Source organism: Lagopus leucura, unplaced genomic scaffold (assembly GCF_019238085.1).
Source record: "Lagopus leucura isolate 7727_CA_CO unplaced genomic scaffold, USGS_WTPT01 Super-Scaffold_100001, whole genome shotgun sequence".
Taxonomy (NCBI): domain Eukaryota; kingdom Metazoa; phylum Chordata; class Aves; order Galliformes; family Phasianidae; genus Lagopus; species Lagopus leucura.
The window spans coordinates 278709-298853 of record NW_024962262.1 but is presented as its reverse complement, the minus strand read 5'-3'; the positions used below and the strand labels follow the sequence as shown (position 1 = coordinate 298853).

The 20145-nt window shown below is 36.9% G+C and overlaps 1 protein-coding gene across 1 annotated transcript in view; it reads left to right on the top strand.

The window, feature by feature from the left end:
- The window catches only part of CWF19L2 (CWF19 like cell cycle control factor 2), a 62968-nt gene extending 43029 nt beyond the window's left edge, over window positions 1-19939 (top strand). The window contains exons 13-18 of the mRNA XM_042867264.1: window positions 9729-9941; window positions 10548-10664; window positions 15319-15474; window positions 16499-16579; window positions 18443-18544; window positions 19393-19939. Coding sequence (XP_042723198.1) covers window positions 9729-9941; window positions 10548-10664; window positions 15319-15474; window positions 16499-16579; window positions 18443-18544; window positions 19393-19533 — 810 coding nt within the window. The 3' untranslated portion in view covers window positions 19534-19939. The remainder of the gene's footprint in view (window positions 1-9728; window positions 9942-10547; window positions 10665-15318; window positions 15475-16498; window positions 16580-18442; window positions 18545-19392) is intronic.
- Window positions 19940-20145: the final 206 nt, after the last annotated feature.

Genomic DNA, 20145 nt, shown 5'->3' with positions numbered 1-20145 from the left:
AAGTCTCTGCAGCAATTTGTATAACATGAATTTAAATGCTTAAGACATTTATTTAAAGTACAAAATGGCATTAGTAATGCTGCCTTCATTTACAGATTTACTGAAGAAATGTGCTGATATTATAGAATTCCAAAAAGGGAATTTGCCTTTCCTTGGTTTGGATCTGTAAAATGGCAAATTGCTTTCAGGCTCATCGTTTTCTCTTGCTGAGCAAACCTGTCTATTGTACCTATTTGCATTTTCATCATCATAAATAAAAATAACAGTCTGCAAGTGCCTTACAAGCTAAACTGAAAGAATGCAGGATGCTGCATTAGGTAACAAATTTGTTCTTTCTTCACCTGGAGCAGCCCTTGTAGGGCAGTGTTTAACAGGCATGATCACATCCTTACAAAGCTCTGTGCGTTGTTGCTTTTTACATTCACTTGAAGATGTAAGCATGCATGTGGTAGTGTAGAAAAATTAGTACAGAAAACCAAGAGAAAAAATTCCATTTGTCTTGTTCTGTGTTCCACTAGGCTTTGGTTGAATGCAGTAAGCAGCTTTCTGTGTGTATTGCATAGGCACTGAGTTAAAACTGTTCATTGGAACCAAATCCAAGTTGTGAGAGCTAGGTTAGAAAAGAAAACCTGGGAAAATGAGGAACCCTGTAGATGCAGCACATGTTAAACATCTGTGTAAATGTTTTGTGTTCTTTATGATTTATGCCAAGGATACCAGATAAAGTAATAATGAAGAGACCTCATTGTGGCCTTCCAGTATTTGAAGGAAGCATATAAACAGGAGGGGGAATGGCTGTTTACAAGGGTGGGTAGGGATAGCAGGAGGGGGAATGGTTTTTAAACTGAGATGGGGGGGTTTAGGTTAGATATTAGGAGGAAGTTTTTCACACAGAGGGTGGTGATGCACTGGAACAGGTTGTCCAAGGAGGCTGTGGATGCCCCATCCCTGCAGGCATTCAAGGTCAGGCTGGATGTGGCTCTGGGCAGCCTGGTCTGGTGGTTGGCGACCCTGCACATAGCAGGGGGTTGAAGCTAAGTGACCATTGTGGTCCTTTTCAACCCAGGCCATTCTGTGATTCTGTGGAGACTTTAGAGGACAGCCTGTTTTGTGCCTTAAAGTTGAGGACATGGATAACTGTAGGGTTACATGCTAATCATTTGTACTTCAGAACACTGCATTCTGAGGTTGAAGGTATTTTGTTTTGCTTACATTTCATTTCACTGGCTTGAAGATAAAGTTTTATCTGTCTCGATATGTGATTGTAGCAAAATGTGCAGTTTTCATTTCAAATAGCTGAAACCAGGAGTGTGCTCCCTCACCATTGAACAGCAGTCAGTTGTTTGCTTCTTGCTTGGCTTTCCATTGCTCAGAGATGGCCCGAACTGCCTTACTCATCACAATTGCTCGTAATTCTCCTGTCAGCAACACAGACCTCAAAAATTCGGTGTTGATATGTAAGAATTCTTTGAAGCTCTGTGTTTACCATGTTATTTTACTAGAAAGAGAAATTTGGGAAATGCCTGTATGTGGCGTTGTTTGTTGAATTAAACCTACAAACTCAGTTTCTGTGGTTATAGGAAGGTTGGAGTTACACCAACAAAATTAACGTGATGAAGTTTTTTCTTAATAAAGCTTGAGCAAATACACTTTGAGATGAGATAGACTTATTTCTATGGTGATTTTGTTGTAAACAATGTGTTTAAATTTAAGTGTGGTGACATGTTCTTATGTCACTCAGGTTTATATTCCAAAATAATAGTTTATTCTTTTTTGCAGCTTCCCAAAATATATTATGAGTGCAGCATTCCACAAATATTAACTCTGTCATTTAAAGTTGAAGACGTCAGCGTTGCCATGGCAATTTAAAATCAAACTGATACATTTTATACAATCTATAGAGGTTTTTTTGCAGATTTTCCAAGCAGATGCACTTTTATTAGCTTATATGGAAGTTACTTTAAATGTGACTGTGTTAAAGAAAACAACAGAAGCAGAAGTTCAACACTTAGATACAAAATAGAACAAGAAAATAGGCTGAAAATAAATCAGAAAAATGCAGGTATATTTTGCTACCATGCTAATTGCATTTAATGGAATTAGAGAAAATTTCAGAGGAAATCTGAAGAGGAGAAGGTGCAATCAGTGTATTATGTAGGAGTAATCCCTGTTGATTAGGAGTTCTGTGACTTGAGGTTTACTTTCCAATGGTACTAGATCCTTTAGTAGGGCTTTCTTTCCACAGTGTGCACCCAAAGAGCAAGCATTACCAGCAGAGGGAGAGATAAGAGGCACAGCACACTTCAGATTGAAAATGGAGGCTGCCAGCAGCGTGTAAAACTCCAGGGGTTTTACTGTAGCAATAAGAAAAACAGAATCAATATAAAATTAAACTGACGTACAGTTCCAGTTTTCTGAACGTGTGTTGGCAGAAAAATGAGGCTAAACCTGGAGTGAGCTGAGTACAGATCTGTGAGAGTTACTTTCATAAACAGCCCCATGCCAAGATGCCTACTGGCTTCAATAATGTAAAAATGAAAAAAAAACCCAAATGTTGCATGAAATGAATATTATATAAGGAAATTATTTGTGTAATATAGTAATTAACATAAATAGTAAGAATATGTTAAAGAAGATTTCATCAACAAATGCAGCACAACACTGTAACTTTTCCATCTCAAATCATTCTCATTAGTGCATTGTCAGATGCTAATATTTTCTTGAGTTCCTGTGCTGAATGATCACATATCTCTCTCTCTGTCTTTTTTATTTTTTTTCCTGGGAGTCTGCCACGTTTACACTGTAGTATAGCCATCTAAATGAAAGTCCAGTGGATGATTTTTGTGTTCTCCTGCATTAAATTTGGGTATCTTTCCTGATTATTCCTAAACATTTGTATAGTGCAGACCTTTCATTGGCCAGGGCAAGCAAAATAATTATGCTGTCTCTATTGGTTAAGCCCAAACTGCACCTGGCTTTGGAAAACAGATCCTCTATCAGATAGATGGAAGAAAATTCACAATTGCATGCCATGAATTGTGACTGTGTCATTTTGCCTGGTGGTAGGAGGTGAAAGCTGCCTGTGTATTCTCTGGGTAATCGTTACTTGCCAAAGGAGAAGGAAAAATTGGAAAGTAGAGTGCACCTATGAGGGAAGGATGTGGCCCATGGGCCCAAAAAAGCAAAGTGATATGGGAAACAAAAGACGAGGGAGTGACAAGATGCTCTCTCTTATGAGGGTGTCAGATTAGCTCTACTTTTTTGGCCATTGTCTGGTAGAAACAACAGTGTGAGGTGTGTTGTCATTATGGGTGTCTGAATATTAACTTAGAGCGGTCAGTGATATTCCTAGGACATCCAAACTTAAAGTGCTACATAAGTGGTTGCCAATTTCTCTGTGCAGCACAAAATACAACATGTCTGCATAGGTAGCATCAGGCCTGGCTTGGGAACTAAATGCACAACTTGCAGGATGCATTGACTCCCACGTTTAACAGATGTAAAACGTCACTTGTTGCAGCACAGGGACCAGCAACACCTCACTATGGTTTCTCCTTTGAATTTGTACTAGCTGTGTGTTTTGTATGGAAGAACATATTTATGAAATAAAATCAGTTTTTAAATCATTACTTTCTTCCCTTCTGGCATTTAGGAGAACACTGTCTTCTTGTTCTTTCAATTCCCCAGTAACTTGCTCAGAGTTTTGTTATAGCCAAGTAATGCAATTGACAAAGCATACCAGACACCTTATAGTAAGAGTTGAAATTTTTGGAGAGAGAATTTCCATTTTCTTCCTGAATAACTTTTTTTTATGAGCTAACATATAGAATAGTAGTGGAGGAATACTATCTATTGTGCTTTAGTGGCAGTTGCATTTTATTGTATTTTAGTGCTGTCATGCAAGTGTTTCTCATCTGCAGCATTTTGGGGAAAAAACATTTTTAAGGAATTATGCCCTTAAGTAAAGAAAAACAGACATTTTTAACTGCTACTGGCAGAGGATGTGTTGATGATGTTCATTGCTACTATTGCAATATTAAGAACTAAATATAATTTTTGTTTGTTTTTGTGACTTTTTAAGGCAGCAAAAGCATTGTTGATTGGTTGTGCTGGCAGAAACTTGTAGCATATCTTATTTCAGTAGGAATACACAACTCTTGCTGGATGATAGTTTTACCTGTCTTTAAGTTTCTGACTTCGGTTAGAGGGACATTGTTATAATAGAGGATTTGCAAAGAAATTGTTATTCCATTCATGATACTTTTTTTGAGGTGAAAATGTATCCCATTTTAACACTCCTGTAAAATTATCTAAAGGATGTGATAAAATATGACAAGAAATGAAGATCCAGGGGCAGGGTGACTGTGTGTAACTGGATCTCTGTCTCAAAACTGCAGAATATGGCACTGTGCATTGGTGTTTGTGAATAAAGGTCCTGTAATCTTGTTAAATGTGTGACAAAGGGAAATAATAATAGTAATAACAACCCTTCCTCCTTGTCTGTTCTTTGACAAGTGAAAGCTATATTGTTCAAGGAGCTTACTAATTATGAGGCGTTTTTTCATTGCACAAGCCAGCTGAAATAACTTTTTTCTTACATCCTGTTTATTTCAAATGCTTAATATCTGAAACAAAGGTGTTGGTTTCTTGAACAGCCTTGAGTTCCTTAGTGTTTTCTGTTATTGTAGTGGGATCTGTAGTAATATTTCAGTGTATGTCCTGGCAGCCAAAAGGGCCAGCAAGGCTCAGAAAGGATCTGATAAATGTCTATAAATATCTAAATGGAAGTAGGAGGCAAATGGGTGAAGCCAGGCTCTTCTTGGTGGTGTGTAGTGATAGGACAAGGAGTAATGGCCTGAAACTTGAACATAGGAAGTTCCATACTAACATGCAGAAGAACTTCTTCACAGTAAAGGTGACTGAGCTCTGGAAAAGGTTGCCCAGAGAGGTTGTGCAGTCTCCTATGGAGATACTCAAGACCTATCTGTATGCCTACCTGTGTGACATATTGTAGGGAACCTGCTTTGGCAGGGAGGTTGGACTCGATGATCTCTTGAAGTCTCTTCCAGCCCCTGAGATTCTGTGATCCTTGTGCGTCCCTTCCAACTATGATTCTGTGATTCATTATCCTGTTGTTGCTGGTAAAGACTCTGTGATAGAGGTGCTCTGAACCTGATCTGTACATGCTCTCTCTAAATGTCCCTTTACTACGGCTTCTTTCACCAAAATACTTCATTGCTAGTTCCTGTCTGAAAAGCTGTTTTGTGTTTATTTTATTGAGTTTCTTGACTTGCTTTGCTCAATCTTGTCGAACAAAATGTGTCACATCTTAAAGCAAACTGCATTTTCCAGATTAAGTTTTGTATTTTTTATTATTCAGTTTTGTAAAAAATATCTGTCTGAGGCTGGTTCTCAGTATATTAGTTTTCCCTGCTTAATGTTTTATAGTTAACATCCCTAAATTTGGTTGTTGTAAAATGAGCCATTAGAATTTAGTCTGGTAAATTTTTGTTTTGTAAATGCCATTCAATATTAGTATTCCTGTCTGTCATGGCTTTTACTGGTATAAACTCTTCTATACATCTTTTTGTTTCCAGGAAAAATAAAAAACTTTGAGGCATTCTACTGACTTACTGTAGCCTCATACAGGTAGACCTCAAGTGGAACCCAGGCTGTCCTAGAAACTCACACTGACACTTTATATGTGTTTTGATTACAGGAAATCCTGAAGTATTGAATGAGTGATGTATGCACATGATCCCACTTTTGTACAAAGCCTACGTAACACTATTAGAAGATATTTAATTTTTTCTGCCCTTTCCCTTCACTTTGAGGACTTCCAATTTTGAATTCTGAACAGCTGCAGATAGATTTTCAGAAGGCACTGAGAGATCTCTGTAGTGCAGCTGGGGAATATTTCCCACTCGTTCTTCTGGACTCCAACTTTTACCAGTGATGTTTCTGTTACGTTTTGTTTATTTTTCCTTTTTTTTTTTTTTTTTTCCCTTCTTTTTATTATATTTATAACTTATTATTATTAAGTTTCCCGAATTGCTCTTATTTTATTGATATCACTCAAGGTTACGTATTTATTTGACTTTATTTCAGACCTACTTTTAAGTTTGAGTCACTGAATTTTAAATATTTTTCCATGTTTTCATCATCAGATGATAAAGGAAAGTATGGTTGCTAAAGAGCAACATCATCATTTCTTTCTGGTCTTAGTGAGTTACCATTTGAAATGTAGTAATGCTGTGTTGTTCATTACTACGCCAGGAGAAAACCAAATCTGGTCTTTAGATAGCATTTTAATGATGGTTACTGCTTTTAAGATAAGCCTTTTATGTTGGGCTCCATGTGCCTTGCTGTATTCAGCACTGTATCCACTGTAGAAGAAAGACATCAACCAGCCTGTTAAACAGGATGAAAATTAATTTCATCAGTAGATAGAATTCTTGACTAGTATTCCTGTTGCATAAGAGACTTGCTTAATGGGATCCATAGAGTATTTTTAAGTCATTTGTGGAGAATGCTGTTACATTAAAGAGATTGTGTTTAGCAAACCAGATATTTCCATGACTGTCCAGATATTTCCTTCTAAGTGCAAGGAAAGCAAAGTAGTGATGGCAGTCTGTTCTGTGTATGATACTTCTGATATCCAAGGTTTTGTTTTCCGTTCCGTCTTTTCTTTGTAGTCTGCCAGCTGTCTTGTTTCATGTCTATTTGCATTCTCATGGCAAATTGTCTAAGAGAAGAGAGAAAAAGAAGTAGTAATGGAGGGGTGCTATTCAACAGGTAGTACTTATTTGTGTTTCTTTTGATGAAGCTCTAGTTCTACTTTTCTTATCCTTGTATGACAGTAGAACAGAGAATGGATTTTTTGACAACTAAACCACTAAATATTTTTTCTGCAGCTCAAGAATCTCCTGTTTATTTTAAATACAGAAGTACAGAATTTTAGTAAGACAACAAAAACAGAACTCTGCTGTTGAACTGTTGACTTTAATATACAGTGGCTTTCAGTAGGAAATGCACATCAGCAGCTGAATGTATTAGAGCTACATGAAGTAGTTTTAGGGAAGTTGGTATGTAGTTGCTTGGTGCTGACAGTACTGAGCATTTTTCAAATGAAGCCATTGGTCTGTTTCAGGGATTTGCAAGATTCAGGAAGAGTAAGAGCTGATTTTTGTGTTTTGTGAAGGAAAGCTAATTATCTATTGTCTAAAAAATGGTCTTTTTTTTTTTTTCTTTCTTAGCAAGATATCTGAACTACTTATGAAGTATATGGAAGATTTTCTTTCATTTGGAGAATGTGTTTCAATTATGATAATTGCTTTAATGTTGCTGCTATCTTAAATTGTGGCTACATATGAACATTGAAGGTGGAAGGGAAACCTTTCCAATCGCAGTATGTGATTTGAATCTGTAAGAAAATAGAATGAAGCTACCATATTATGTGCAATAAGTCACATATATAAATCAGCAGTCCATTGTGACTGGATTCCTTGTAGGTCTCATTACAATGGAGGCAGTTACAAGGGGTCTATCTGAAGGTTCAATATTATTTAGTTGTGTATTCTAGATATCAAACGTTGAAGTGTAGATTTATTAATGTTCTTAGGTTGGATTTAATGTCTGTTTTAGTAATGAGGTAAAATGCTTCTAACCAAAATATCTGAGAGACTGTTTTTGAAGAGAAGCCTCTTAAATCACAGTTAGCAAATCATAATGCTCTGTTGACACCCTTGACCCTAAATCTTTTTGAATCTTTTGAATGCTTACAGTATTTATCTTTTTGTTCAGAAACCCTCTGTACTCAGAGGAAGAGACATTTAGCAAATTGACTGCATTGGAAATTTGTTTTTCTGCTCAGATATTAATATTTTATTTCAAACTATTAAGTTAAAAGTGTCTCAGATGCAAACCAGCTCTTCCTGGGAGGAAATGCAGCTTTCTTGCTGTGTTCAGCTCTGTTAGCGTGATGTAGCTTCAGCTAAAATATCTACTGAGTAGTGTCATTGATTCTGGTGTTACTTGCAGGACTCCAAGTCTTGAAGAGCAGTATATGCATTTTCCTTTCTTTTTCAGTTATTCCCTGGGCAGATGTTTCTAAGTGCTTTAAGAGAATTTTCAGGAGGTTTTCCTTCATTATCTTGACAAAGGCACTTCATTTACACAATCACAGAAAATAATGTACCTCTTCGATGCCTTTAGAGCACTAGTCCTTTGCTAGAGATACCTCAATCAGTGTTTTAATGTCTATTAGGATTTGTTGCAAATACACTTTTATCATTTCCCTAGTAATTCTTGAAGCGAAACTACTCATACATAAATCTGCTAATGCTCTGAAGGTCTAGCACCTCCAATATCAAGAGATCTGTACAATGTGGTTTTTTTGTTTTTATTTTTTCCCCTGTCATTTTGATGAGGAAATTACTGAAACTGTTCAAGGTAAAATTACAATCAGGTATAGCATGAGTTATTACAGCATTGGGACTTCATTTATTGAAGAAAAACTTGGAAAAATTATTTTGAAAGCTTTTTACTTTTGCTCTAGTTGTGTACACTGAATATTCAGGGTATAACTGGCACGTAATCTTATAACTGTATAGAGTAAACTGAAATAGTTAAGTGTGTAATACTCTCCAAAATCCTTTACAGTCAGTCTTTGTAATTAAGACTTGCAAAGTCTTCATTTCAGCAATACAGCAAGGCATTTATTTGTCATCAGCAAAGTCTGATTATATAAGACTGATGCTATACACACCCACACATGTATGTTGCATGGTGAAGCTTAGTAAAATCTTTTGTCACTTGGTTTTGTCCCATGATGCACATAAATGTTTTGCTTTTCTTTCTATTCACTGTCTCTTGTTGCCCTTGCCCTGTAACCCCTGCATCACGTCCATTTCCTATACACAGACACCATTCCTTAAGTGGTGTCCAGGTGAGGTATATCCTTTCTGTGTGGGTTTTCACAATATTAAGACCCTGTAAGATACTGTTAACCATCAAACACATCTTCATAACAAATACTAAGTATTTTCAGTGCTTTCTTTTAAATAAATGGCCCCTGCCTGAAATGTAACAATTAATTATCAAACAAACAAACAAAAAAGTGAATTATTCAGCCTTGTTTCTGGTAACGCTAGTTGTGTTGGTTATCCCTATACAGGAACAGATCCGTTCAAGAAAGACAAAGACTTCTCCACAGAATGGCTTAGTGTTGCTCACCTGAGGAGAGCGTTGGCATTTTTTCACAGAGCATGAAGATGAGGCATAGATTTGTGGTCTGGCTGTTCTACAAAACATGATTTAGTGGGCAGTGTTAGTTGTAGTAGGAAAGGAAGAGGAGGGGAAGGACTGAAATAGAATGTATGATAGTACATGATTAAAAGAAGATTGTGCATCTATTTTAAGTTGGAGTTTTGTCAAGCTTATATTGAAATGCCTAGCTCTTATCTTGTGATGGAAGATAGTGACATACTCCTCTTCCTGTTGTTAAACATCTGTACTTTAATGCCTAAGCTGTCTGAAACAGGGTATGACTGTTCTCAGGAGATGTATCTGATAATGGTATGGTTTGCAGATGCTGTGTGGAAGGGAGCAGTGCTGCTTCTGCTACACACTTTATCCTTTTCTTAGTAAAGGATATCACAAGAAGCTAAGTATGCTTTTTTCCTAACTTATTTATATTTAAATGCAATTTTTTTGGTCTCTTTTTTCAGCTTATGGAAAAAACTGACAGAGACTACTACACTCTGGATGACATGTTTGTTTCCAAAGCAGCAAAAAAAGCACGCAGTGGGGAAGAAGAAGAAATACAAAGAAGAAAAGCAATACGTGAGCACCAGCAGCTTGCTGCACGCATGGAAAAGTGTCCTTACTGTTTTGATAGCAATGAACTTTCTAAACATCTTATTATTGCAATTGGTACCAAGGTAAGAAAATAGCAATTTAGCACAAAAGTAAATATAAAAAAGAAAGAATAGTAGAGTGACTGAGTTAAAAAACACAATTGCTTCTTTCTTTGATTATTCTGCATGTTATTCTCCCTGCCCTTCCAATTGATTTCAAGAGTTCCTCAAGGATTAGGGAGAAAAAGATATCTGTTGTGAATTACAAATCTAGTTTTTTGTATCAGAACTTCTAATTTGTGGAAAACATAAAGCAATAATGAAAGATCTAAGTACAAACCATAGGTGGATTTGTGGAAGGCTAAATCATACCACTCTGGAGGAAATTTGAACTGATTATGATCTGTATCTCAATGATATCAAAGAAACCCAAGTGCAGAATTTCATTCTTAAGCTTAAAATCCTTTGAAGTAAACAAAACGAAACCTTCCTCATTTTGTTAATTCTTTCAAAATATATGTGAATATTTGGACTTATAACAGCCCTTGCTGTATATACTTTGCTGTAAGTAGAAGATAATGGCTTCTATTGGTTTGAAATGTAGCAGATGATGTATTTCTTCAACTTAGCAATGAGAATATTTTTAACTCTATAATAATAGGAACTTCAGTTTTTGTTCACTCTTTCTAGGTATACTTGTCTCTGCCAAGCAACCAGTCCTTAATTGAAGGTCACTGCCTGATAGCTCCTTTACAGCACCATACTGCAGCCACTCTTTTGGATGAAGAAATCTGGGAAGAAATTCAGGTCAGCTAAGAAACTGTCTCATGTTCCAGCAGCTTTGTAAAATAATACTTTGAATAATATGGTACACACTTGAAAAGTAGGTACACAAGAATCTAATTAGATTTAACAAGGCAAAGTGCAAAGTGTTGCACTTGAGTCAAGGCAATCCCTGATATGAGTTCAGATATGAGAAGAATTTATTGAGAGCAGCCCTGCCAAGAAGAACTTGGATGTCCTGATAGACAGAAATTTGGACATGAGGCAGCAGTGTGCACTTGCTGCCCAGAAAGCCAACAGGATCCTGGGGTGCATCAAAAGAGGAGTGACAACAGGGAGAGAGAGGGGATTGTCACTTGCTACTCTGCCTTATGAGGCCCCATCTGCAGTACTATGTCCATGGCTGGGGCCCCCAGTACAGGAGGGATGTGGAGCTCTTGGAGTGGCTCCAGAAGAGGGCCACAAGAATGATGAAAGGGCTGTAGCACCTCTCTTATGAAGACAGATTGATGGAACTGGGCTTGTTTAGTCTGGAGAAGAGAAGGCTTCAGGGAGACCTTATTGCAGCCTTCCAGCACGTAAAGTGAGCCTACAAGTAGAAGGAGTACCAACTTTCTACACCATCTGATAGTGGTAGGACAAGGAGGAATGGCTTTAAACTAAAAAGAGAGGAGATTTGGGTTAGATCTTAGGAAGAAACTTTTCACTGGCACGGTGGTGAGCTGTTAAAAAGGTTGCCTGGAGAGGTTGCAGATACCCCATCCCTGGATGCCAAGGTGAATGAGACCCTGGGCAGCATGATCTAGTGGATGGCAACTCTACTTGGAACTAGATGATCTTTAAGGTCCCCTCCTACCTAAGCCATTCTATGATACGATTGTGTGATACTTGTCGTGTCTATTTTAATAGTTCCCAACCTGTCAGCTCATTTTGATCCCACTAAGGGATAGAACATGTTTGCATTATAAAAGGAAATTAATGGTCAAAAGTTGGTTAAGGGAGATGCAGGATAAACATTGAAGAAAAGTTTCAGTTTATAAGCCCTAGAAAAAAAAATGCCTAAGAATGTTGCAGGACTTCTTGGAGATCCTGGCAATAGATGAGAGGGATGTGTCAAGACTGACAAAGGTACAGCTGATCCCTTGCAGAAAGCGTAACAACTGGCTAGCTTGCACTATTAAGAAAATGATTGTCAGAGAGGAAAGATCACTTATAATGAAGCACCAGCTAAAGATACATTTATACATGAGTTTGTTTTTTTTTTTTTTAAGCTAATTTGATTTTGTGGTAGATATCATTCTTACTCATATCTGAGGTCCCTGGTAGAATACAATTTCCTCCTTTTTTAATAAGATTTTTTTACCATAAGGGTGCCAAATGTGATGGACCAAGCTCTCTTTCATGTGAAGACATTTTGAGGTTTCTTTGAGTTTTGCTTTCTTTCGAAAAGGAAAAAAAAGGGAGACATAAGAAACTTCTGCCTAAAAGATAGTGACCAGCCTCCCTTAATTCCACCATTGGTATTGTTACAATGGTAAAACAATTTGCATCAAAATATTGGAGACTATTTCAAAGAAGATAAAACATTAACGACACAGTTAAATTCCACAGTTTCTAGGTGTAAAATCAGGTTAATCCATGAGTTTGAAATGGTTTAAATAACTTTGGTCTTGTCTCAAGTGTAGCATATGGGTTCTCTGACTTTCCACAGGTACTCTCAGCATTGATATTTGTGGCTGATGTAATTTTTGTACAGTGTTGCTTTGCAAATTACTCTCCTCCCTAGGAAGAACAAATAGGAGAACTTTCATATATGAACAGAAATGCTTCAGAAAGTTGTTGTAAGAAGGGAACAAGCATAATGAGTATGATCAGAAGGAAAAACAAAGGATGAGGGTGAAGTGGTCTATATGTGTATCCTGTATCCTCTACTTTAACCTATTGTCTTTTAGCAAAATAGGGTCATAGAATAAATGATTCAAAATGAATGATCACTTTTCTAAATGTATAGGGGAAGGAAAATTGGATAAAGACAAGATAAGTAAATGCAGTTTCTGAATTCAGTCCTGGAATTTTTCTTGCTAGAAAATGCAGCTTGTTGGTAAACTCATCAATTCTGTGAATATGTTAATTGTGAGTTTAAATATTTCTTTGTGGCAAAGTACTTAGGAGGTGATGGATACACCCAGGAGGGGAGTAAACTACACCCAGGAGGGGAGTAAACTCTTCAAAAGGGCTGACAATAGCAGGACTAGGGGAAATGGATCCAAGTTGAAGGAGGGAAGATTTAGGTTGGATGTTAGGGGGAAGTTCTTTACTAGGAGAGTGGTTAGGCCCTGGAACGGGCTGCCCAGGGAGGTTGTGGATGCCCCGTCCTTGGACGTGTTTAAGGCCAGGTTGGACGGGGTCCTGGGCAACCTGATCTGAATGTGTATGTTTGGTGGCCCTGCCAGGCAGGGGGGTTGGAACTACATGATCCTTGGGGTCCCTTCCAACCCGGGTGATTCTGTGATTCTGTGATTCTGTGATCTGTGATGGTCACGTTATTTTGCAGCTTTTGTGTAATTCAGTAGGAGGAGTCTGGAAAGCTTCCATAGGAATATAAGCACACGCTTACTTGGTGACCAAACTAACTTAATGATGCCAAAGCCCTATTTGGTATTGTTGACAGAAAAAAAAACATCTTTATTACACTATATTGCACATTTTAGCTCTATTTATTATTTTTTTTTTCCTGAGATATGTTGGAAAGGTTCTTTTATATTGTATCTTCAGGTGCTTAAATTCAACATGATGCATGTTTTAGAAGTTATCTACTTCACTTGACAAAGTAAATATGCATCTAATTTTTTTATACAAAAATACATAAATATTTGCATGTTCTGTTGCCTGAGTTGTGACATGTATCAACATACTGTGTATTTGAGCATGAATCATGCCTCCTTGATGAAAATATTAAAGAGTACAGGTACCAGTACAGACCCATGAGGGTCACCACATGTCACTGGTCCCCATACAGACACTGATGTATTGGTCACTGCCCTCTGGGTATGATCTTGCAACCAGTTTATCAACCATTGAACAGTCCACCCATGAAATCCCTGTCTTTCAAGTTTGGAGAGAAGAATGTTACAGGGAGCCATGTCAAAAGCCTTACTGAATTCCAAATAGATAGCTCTTCCCTTGTCTAATGATACAGTTACATCATCATAGAAGGCCACTAGGCGGTCAGGCAGGACTTGCTCTTGGTGAAGCAATGCTGGTTGTCTCATACCACCTCTCTCACTTCCTTCTTAACATAATTTCCAGGAGGATCTGTTCTGTGACCAGTGGTGAGGCTAACAGGTCCAAAGTTCCCTGGGTGGTCCTTTCTAAGTTTCTTAAGAATGGGTTTGACGTTGCCTTTTTTCTAGTCACCAGGAACTGTCACCTGACTGCCGTGATTTTTCAGATATCAGCTCTTCCTTAGGACTCTGGGATGCATGGCAGTGGGACCCATAGACTTATGGGTGTTCAGTTTTCTCAAGTGGTTTTAAACCTGATCTTTGCTTACAGTGGGAGGGATGTTGCTCCCCCAGTTCTCTCCTCCCAACCCATCTGCTTGAAGAGCTGTTGCCAGTGAAGACTGAGGCACAAAAGTTGTTGAGTACTTCATACTTCTCCTTGTCCATTGTTACCAGCCTGTCTGTGTTGCTCTGTAGTGGGGGTACGCCTTCTTTGGACATTCCTTTTCTCACTGATATGCCTCTGGAAGCTTTTTTTACTCTTCTTTCTGCTTCTTTCCAAGACCAGTTCCATTTGGGCCTTGGCTTTCTTTACCCCTTCAGTAAACATCCAAGCAGCTTCCCTATACTACTTCCAGCTACCTGTTCCTGCTTCCACAGCCTATGCATTTTTTTGTTCTTCAGTTTGATCAGCTGTGCTGGTTTCTTGCCTTCCTTTCCTGACTTTCTACACTTGGGGATTGTGAGCTCTTATGCACTATGGAAAACTTCCTTAAAGATCTGCCAGCTCTGCTCTTCTCCCTTGTCCCCAAGGACAGATTCCCAGGGGGTTTTGTTGACTTAATTCTCTGAAGAGATGGAATTCAGCTTTCTTGAAATTCAGCATCCTGATTTTTCTTTGACTGATATCCCTCAGGATTGCAGACTCCACCACTGCATGATTACTACAACCCAGGCAGTCTCTAATCCTGATGTCACCAATCAGTTCACTTGTGCTGGTGAGGAATAGATCCAACATTGCTTCCTCCCTGGTGTGGATGTCTACTACTTGGCTCAGGAATTTATCCGTGATACGTTCTAGAGCCTCCTGGGTTGCCTAATTCTTATGGTACATCATAGTTAGGAAATTCAACCTAGATATGCTTCCAATTGTAAATAATAATAATGATAGTAACAACAATAATAAATGTGATATTAAGTGGAACTGAGTTTATACTGTTAAGTATAATGCATATTTCACAATAGATTCCTAGACTTTGCATGTTTGCACTGTCAGAAATACAGTTTGTATTAGATTGTTGAATGAAGTAGAATTTTCCTAGTGTGATCACCGCTGTTCCATTTTATTATGATTTTCTAAGGAATTGTATCTCTATTATTGAAATAATGTAAAATATCTTATCTGGAAGCTTTGAAAAGCTAATTCAAATTATACATTCTTTTTCTTTTAACAGATGTTTAGAACGGCACTGGTGAAAATGTTTGAAGCTAGAGGCTTGGACTGTGTCTTTATAGAAACAAATATGAGTATGAAGAAACGATATCATATGGTATACGAATGCATTCCTCTTCCAAAAGAAGTAGGAGATATGGCTCCAATCTACTTTAAGGTATATGAAAAAAGCATTTTCTGTAGGTCATTTGAATGCGTTTATCATAAATTATTTCTGGAAAAGTTTTTTTTATATTGAAGTGCTAGTTTTGAAAAGGTAATTTTTTTGTTTTTCTGATGAAGAAATGATTCTTGATCTTTAAACAAATGTGTTGGTTTAGTATCTGAGAAGGAAGCTTTTATAAGGGTAAATTTGACTGAGTGCACACATTCTTCAGTATTTATGAGTATATTATTTTATTTGTTCTTTGAAAATGTTCTCTGGAAATAAATAATGTAATTGTTTTAATGAAGTGGAAGTCAGTGTGATGAATAGCAACGCAGTAACTTTTACAACACATTTGTAACTCTCCACATGATTCATCTCATTGGCTATGTTTTAAGTGCATTAAGCATCTTCTTTGAAAACTAACAAAGTTGAAGTACAAGCTTCAATGCAATGTCATTTGTGTTAAACTTTTTCTGAGAGTTTCCACCACTAAAATACACAGTAAATGAAAATTAAATGAAAATGAGAAAGGTACCTATATTATCCACACTTCCATATTATGAAAGATGCAGAGTCAGTTTTAGAGGTTTTTGAGTGCATTCAGGCTTCTAATTTGGATTTTTGGATTTTCGTTTTGGAGCTTAAAAATAGACAAAAGGAAAAGAAGATAAAAAAATAAAAAAGGCTAATATGGCATAATGAAATCAGAACAGGTTTATTATGAGCTTAGTAAAAAGAAAATGAGACCTTTTCGTTTCTAATAATTTGGAAGTTTTTTATTAGAGATAACTTGTCAGGCAGAAGGTAGATTTCAAGGGAAAAAAAGGAATAGAATTAAGTGAGTTTCAAGATATTAAATGATTCCTCTATAAAGTATGTTCTCTAAATCAGAAAGATTGCCAAAAATAAAATTACTCTGTTAAGAAATGACCAGTACTTGCAGTGCAAAGTGTGCTTTACTCCATTGGAAAGTGAGTTCTGTGCTGTACAACTGCTGTGCTAAATTTTCTCATTTAGAAAAATGATTTTACAGAAAGCTATAATGGAGTCTGATGAAGAGTGGTCCATGAACAAGAAGATAATTGATCTTTCTTCAAAAGATGTTCGGAAATCTGTAAGTAATGAAATGTATTGAACACTGAAATTTTCAGCAAATTGCTTTCATCTGTTTCAGTTATTAACTGTTTCAAAGAGAGAAGAAGGGGAGCGCAATTGAATTAGTGGGTCAGGAGATGGCATAGACATGATGAGCACTGGAGTCTGACTGAACTCCTAATTGACGTTAGGAAAGATTCCCATTTATTTCAACAACAGATGGACTGAGCTGCAAACATTGCTTGAGAACAAAGCTGGCATTTTGAGTACATGCACCAGCATAATTTTCTTGATTAACTTTAAGAATTAAGATAGATCAAAGATCTAAAAATTGCTGTCTGAGAAAGAATATGGTGTATCTTTTGCACTGACCTGGAACAGCCTTTGTTGTTGCTAAATTTATGGAGTGAAGATGCAAATAGTATTATGGATCTTTATAACAAAGGAGCTGAAACATTTTTGCGTATGCATCTTAAATGAATAATCCTGAAACTGTTAAGTTCAAAAATCGATCCATAGGTATGCTTTGGATTTCTTCTGCTTCTTAGCCTTTCTTAACAGGGAAAGTCAACACGTCTCAAGAAAACAAAGTATAATTTTCTTGTCTTTGATAGAGCATCAGGACTTTTTTTTTTAATTAAACATATGTTTTTGTGGTTGTGTTATGTACCCAAAGCAGATCACTTTTCAAATTAATTCAGGGCACTTCTTTAAATTAATAAAATTAATAAAAAGCATCTGCGTGTGAAGTGTTTCACAGTTGTATAACTTTAACATTATTTTAGGAAAAAAAAGAAAAGAAATGCCTTTGAGAAAATTTGAGAGAACAGTTTAGACACTGACCTGAGGAAAATAGAGTTGCAGTATGAAATGGTGGTGTGTGGAATGAGAAGCAGACATGAGTGTGATGTTTATTGGACTGACTGTGCAGAAATTGGGACCAGTTTTCTAGAGGCAGAGCCCTAGCACACAAGCCTAAGCAGCCAATGCTCTTGCACAGTATCAGAGCCTTTTTTTTTTTTACTCTGCACCCTCCAGTAAACAAACTCAGGGGTAAGCAGTGGGCTGGGAGGGGGCACAGCTGGGACAGCTGACACTGACAGTGCAGCAAGAACTCTTCAGCAGTAAATAAGCACTGGTGTATTATCAACACTGGCCTAGTTACCAGTCCAAAAATCGCTCTGTGTGGGCTGCTGTGGAGAAAATCCATCCACAAGTAATATAAGGAGCACCTTGTGAAAATTTTCAGTTATTTGAACCGTAGCAGAGAATATATGTATGAGTTTGAGGCTTTTTAAACCTTGTTATCCAGAAACAAATAATAAGCAAATTATGAAATTATCCGCTTTGGCAGTTATCAGTGTATCACTCTGTGTGAGGATCAGTGATTATCAGTGTTTCCTCTGAGTAACCACTTCCTTGTACAACGCGTCACCTTATTTTTAATAAATGTGCTTAAAATTTGTACTCATCCCATATAATTCAAAGCTGTGGACTCAGACAGCCATTTACTCGGTGTGCATGCTGCAGTCCAGCTCTTTCCTTGTCTCTATCCTTCCCAGTCTCTTACCTGATGTATAGTGGTGCCCTCCAGGTTCTGCCACCTGGCAGTCCTTTTTTTTTTCTTTCTGTTTATGGTGCCTAGTTGACTTTTTTCCCTTTACCTGTTGGTCTTACTGTACTTTATATATGTATTTTATACTTTATATATATTTTATACTTTATATATATGTATTTTATACTGCACAAAGTGGTTTCGGAAGTGATTTAAAATAAGATGTAATACTACTAACTGTAAAACCACTTTCTTCAAGAAGCTGTGGGGAGGTTATTAAATGCTTGCAGTCTATTAACCATCTAAAAATGCATTTTTTGTATATAGGTTCCTAAAGGATTACCGTACTTTTCAGTGGACTTTGGCCTTCAAGGAGGGTTTGCTCATATCATTGAAGATCAGCACAAGTTCCCTCACTACTTCGGAAAGGTACTGTATGCAAAATCAGTTTACCAGTTGTACTCCGTTGTGTAAATTTTGAGTAATTAAACCAGTTGCTGCTACAACAGTCACTTCGATGTACCTTATCACAGTTCATGACTTGCCTTTTCATGGTAAGTCAGTATAACTTAGCTCGTGAATGAAGGATTGCTTTACTGTGTGATACTTGGAATTATAGATCGATTTTTCTTTTGAATCGATAGGAACTGTAGATATTTGACATGCAGTCTGATAGATGGAAAATAACTGCTACTATGATATTAAAAATAGGGTTTTCGGGATGGTGAGATCTTCATACAGGCGCTCTGACTGCCACTTGTACAAAGTAGAGGTCATACACACACGGGCTCACAGACAACTCCTAGTGTAACACATATGTGGTTAAATCGCTCCATTATGGCATAGAGAGTACATATAGAAATGCTGCAATAAAGTTGTCTTTTCCTTACTGTGTTTCAGTGATCAGCTCTTGAAAGAGCCAGTATTACAAAAGTTTGAAGAGGGATTAGGAAGTAATAGAACTTGAAAAAGTTGAGAGCAAAGTAAATAATTTTCTTTGTTCTCAGCTTCCCATTTTTTGACACAAATATAGAAATGCATCAACAATCTTAATGTTAGGATATTTTGTACTTACAACAATTCTAGTAAGGCAACTGTCTCGCAACTACAGTTATAGTCCTTGAATTGATGTGTTTTTCAGAATTTTCAGTTTTTATAGCTAGCACAAATAATCTCATAATTGGAAAATTAGTGTTTTTACATTTTATGCTAAAATAGCAGTAAGTGGTATTATATTTTAGCATTTATCATTATCTGTCTTTGTTCTACTTGCAAAGGAAATCATTGGTGGCATGCTGGACTTGGAACCACGGCTATGGAGAAAAGGAGTCAGGCAGAACTTTGAGGAACAGAGGAAGAAAGTGTTGCAGTTTGCACAGTGGTGGAAGCCATATGACTTCACCAAAAAGAAAGAATAAGTACATCTTTGCAGCTAAGGACTCTATAAGCCATAAATTATATAAAAGGATATTTCATTTATGAAATGTAATACCAGTATATTAAAACCAGTATATTATATATTCCTATTATGTTTTAAACCCAGGAGTGTTAGTTACTTGATTATTTCTTTCTGGTTTAGATACTGTATGAAACATGAACCTGCAAGCCTGACAAAACCAGAAGTTTACAGTGATTTTGGTTTTTAATGTTTTAGCTGAGCCAAAACTAAAAGATCCATGTGACTATTGGAATTCTTAAAAATATAGCATTTTCTTTTGAGTTTTATAGTAATTTGAAACAATTTTTTATCTTGTAGCACAGAACTAGTGCTTAATTACTGCAGTGTCTTTTTGTAGAAAATGGTGTAAATTTTATGAACATGTTGATTAAAACACATTGTTGCACTGCCTTTGAGTCTTTGTTTTCTTTTAGTTGACACCATTGCAGTAATGTTCAGTTATGACGTGATAAACCCTTGTTGATCCTATGCACAAAAATGCAATTTTCTGTACTTTCTTTCAATATGCAGTAGTATTTTCAATCTTACTTGTTGCACAAAGGATGATGAGATAATCCGTAGCTGACGGCAA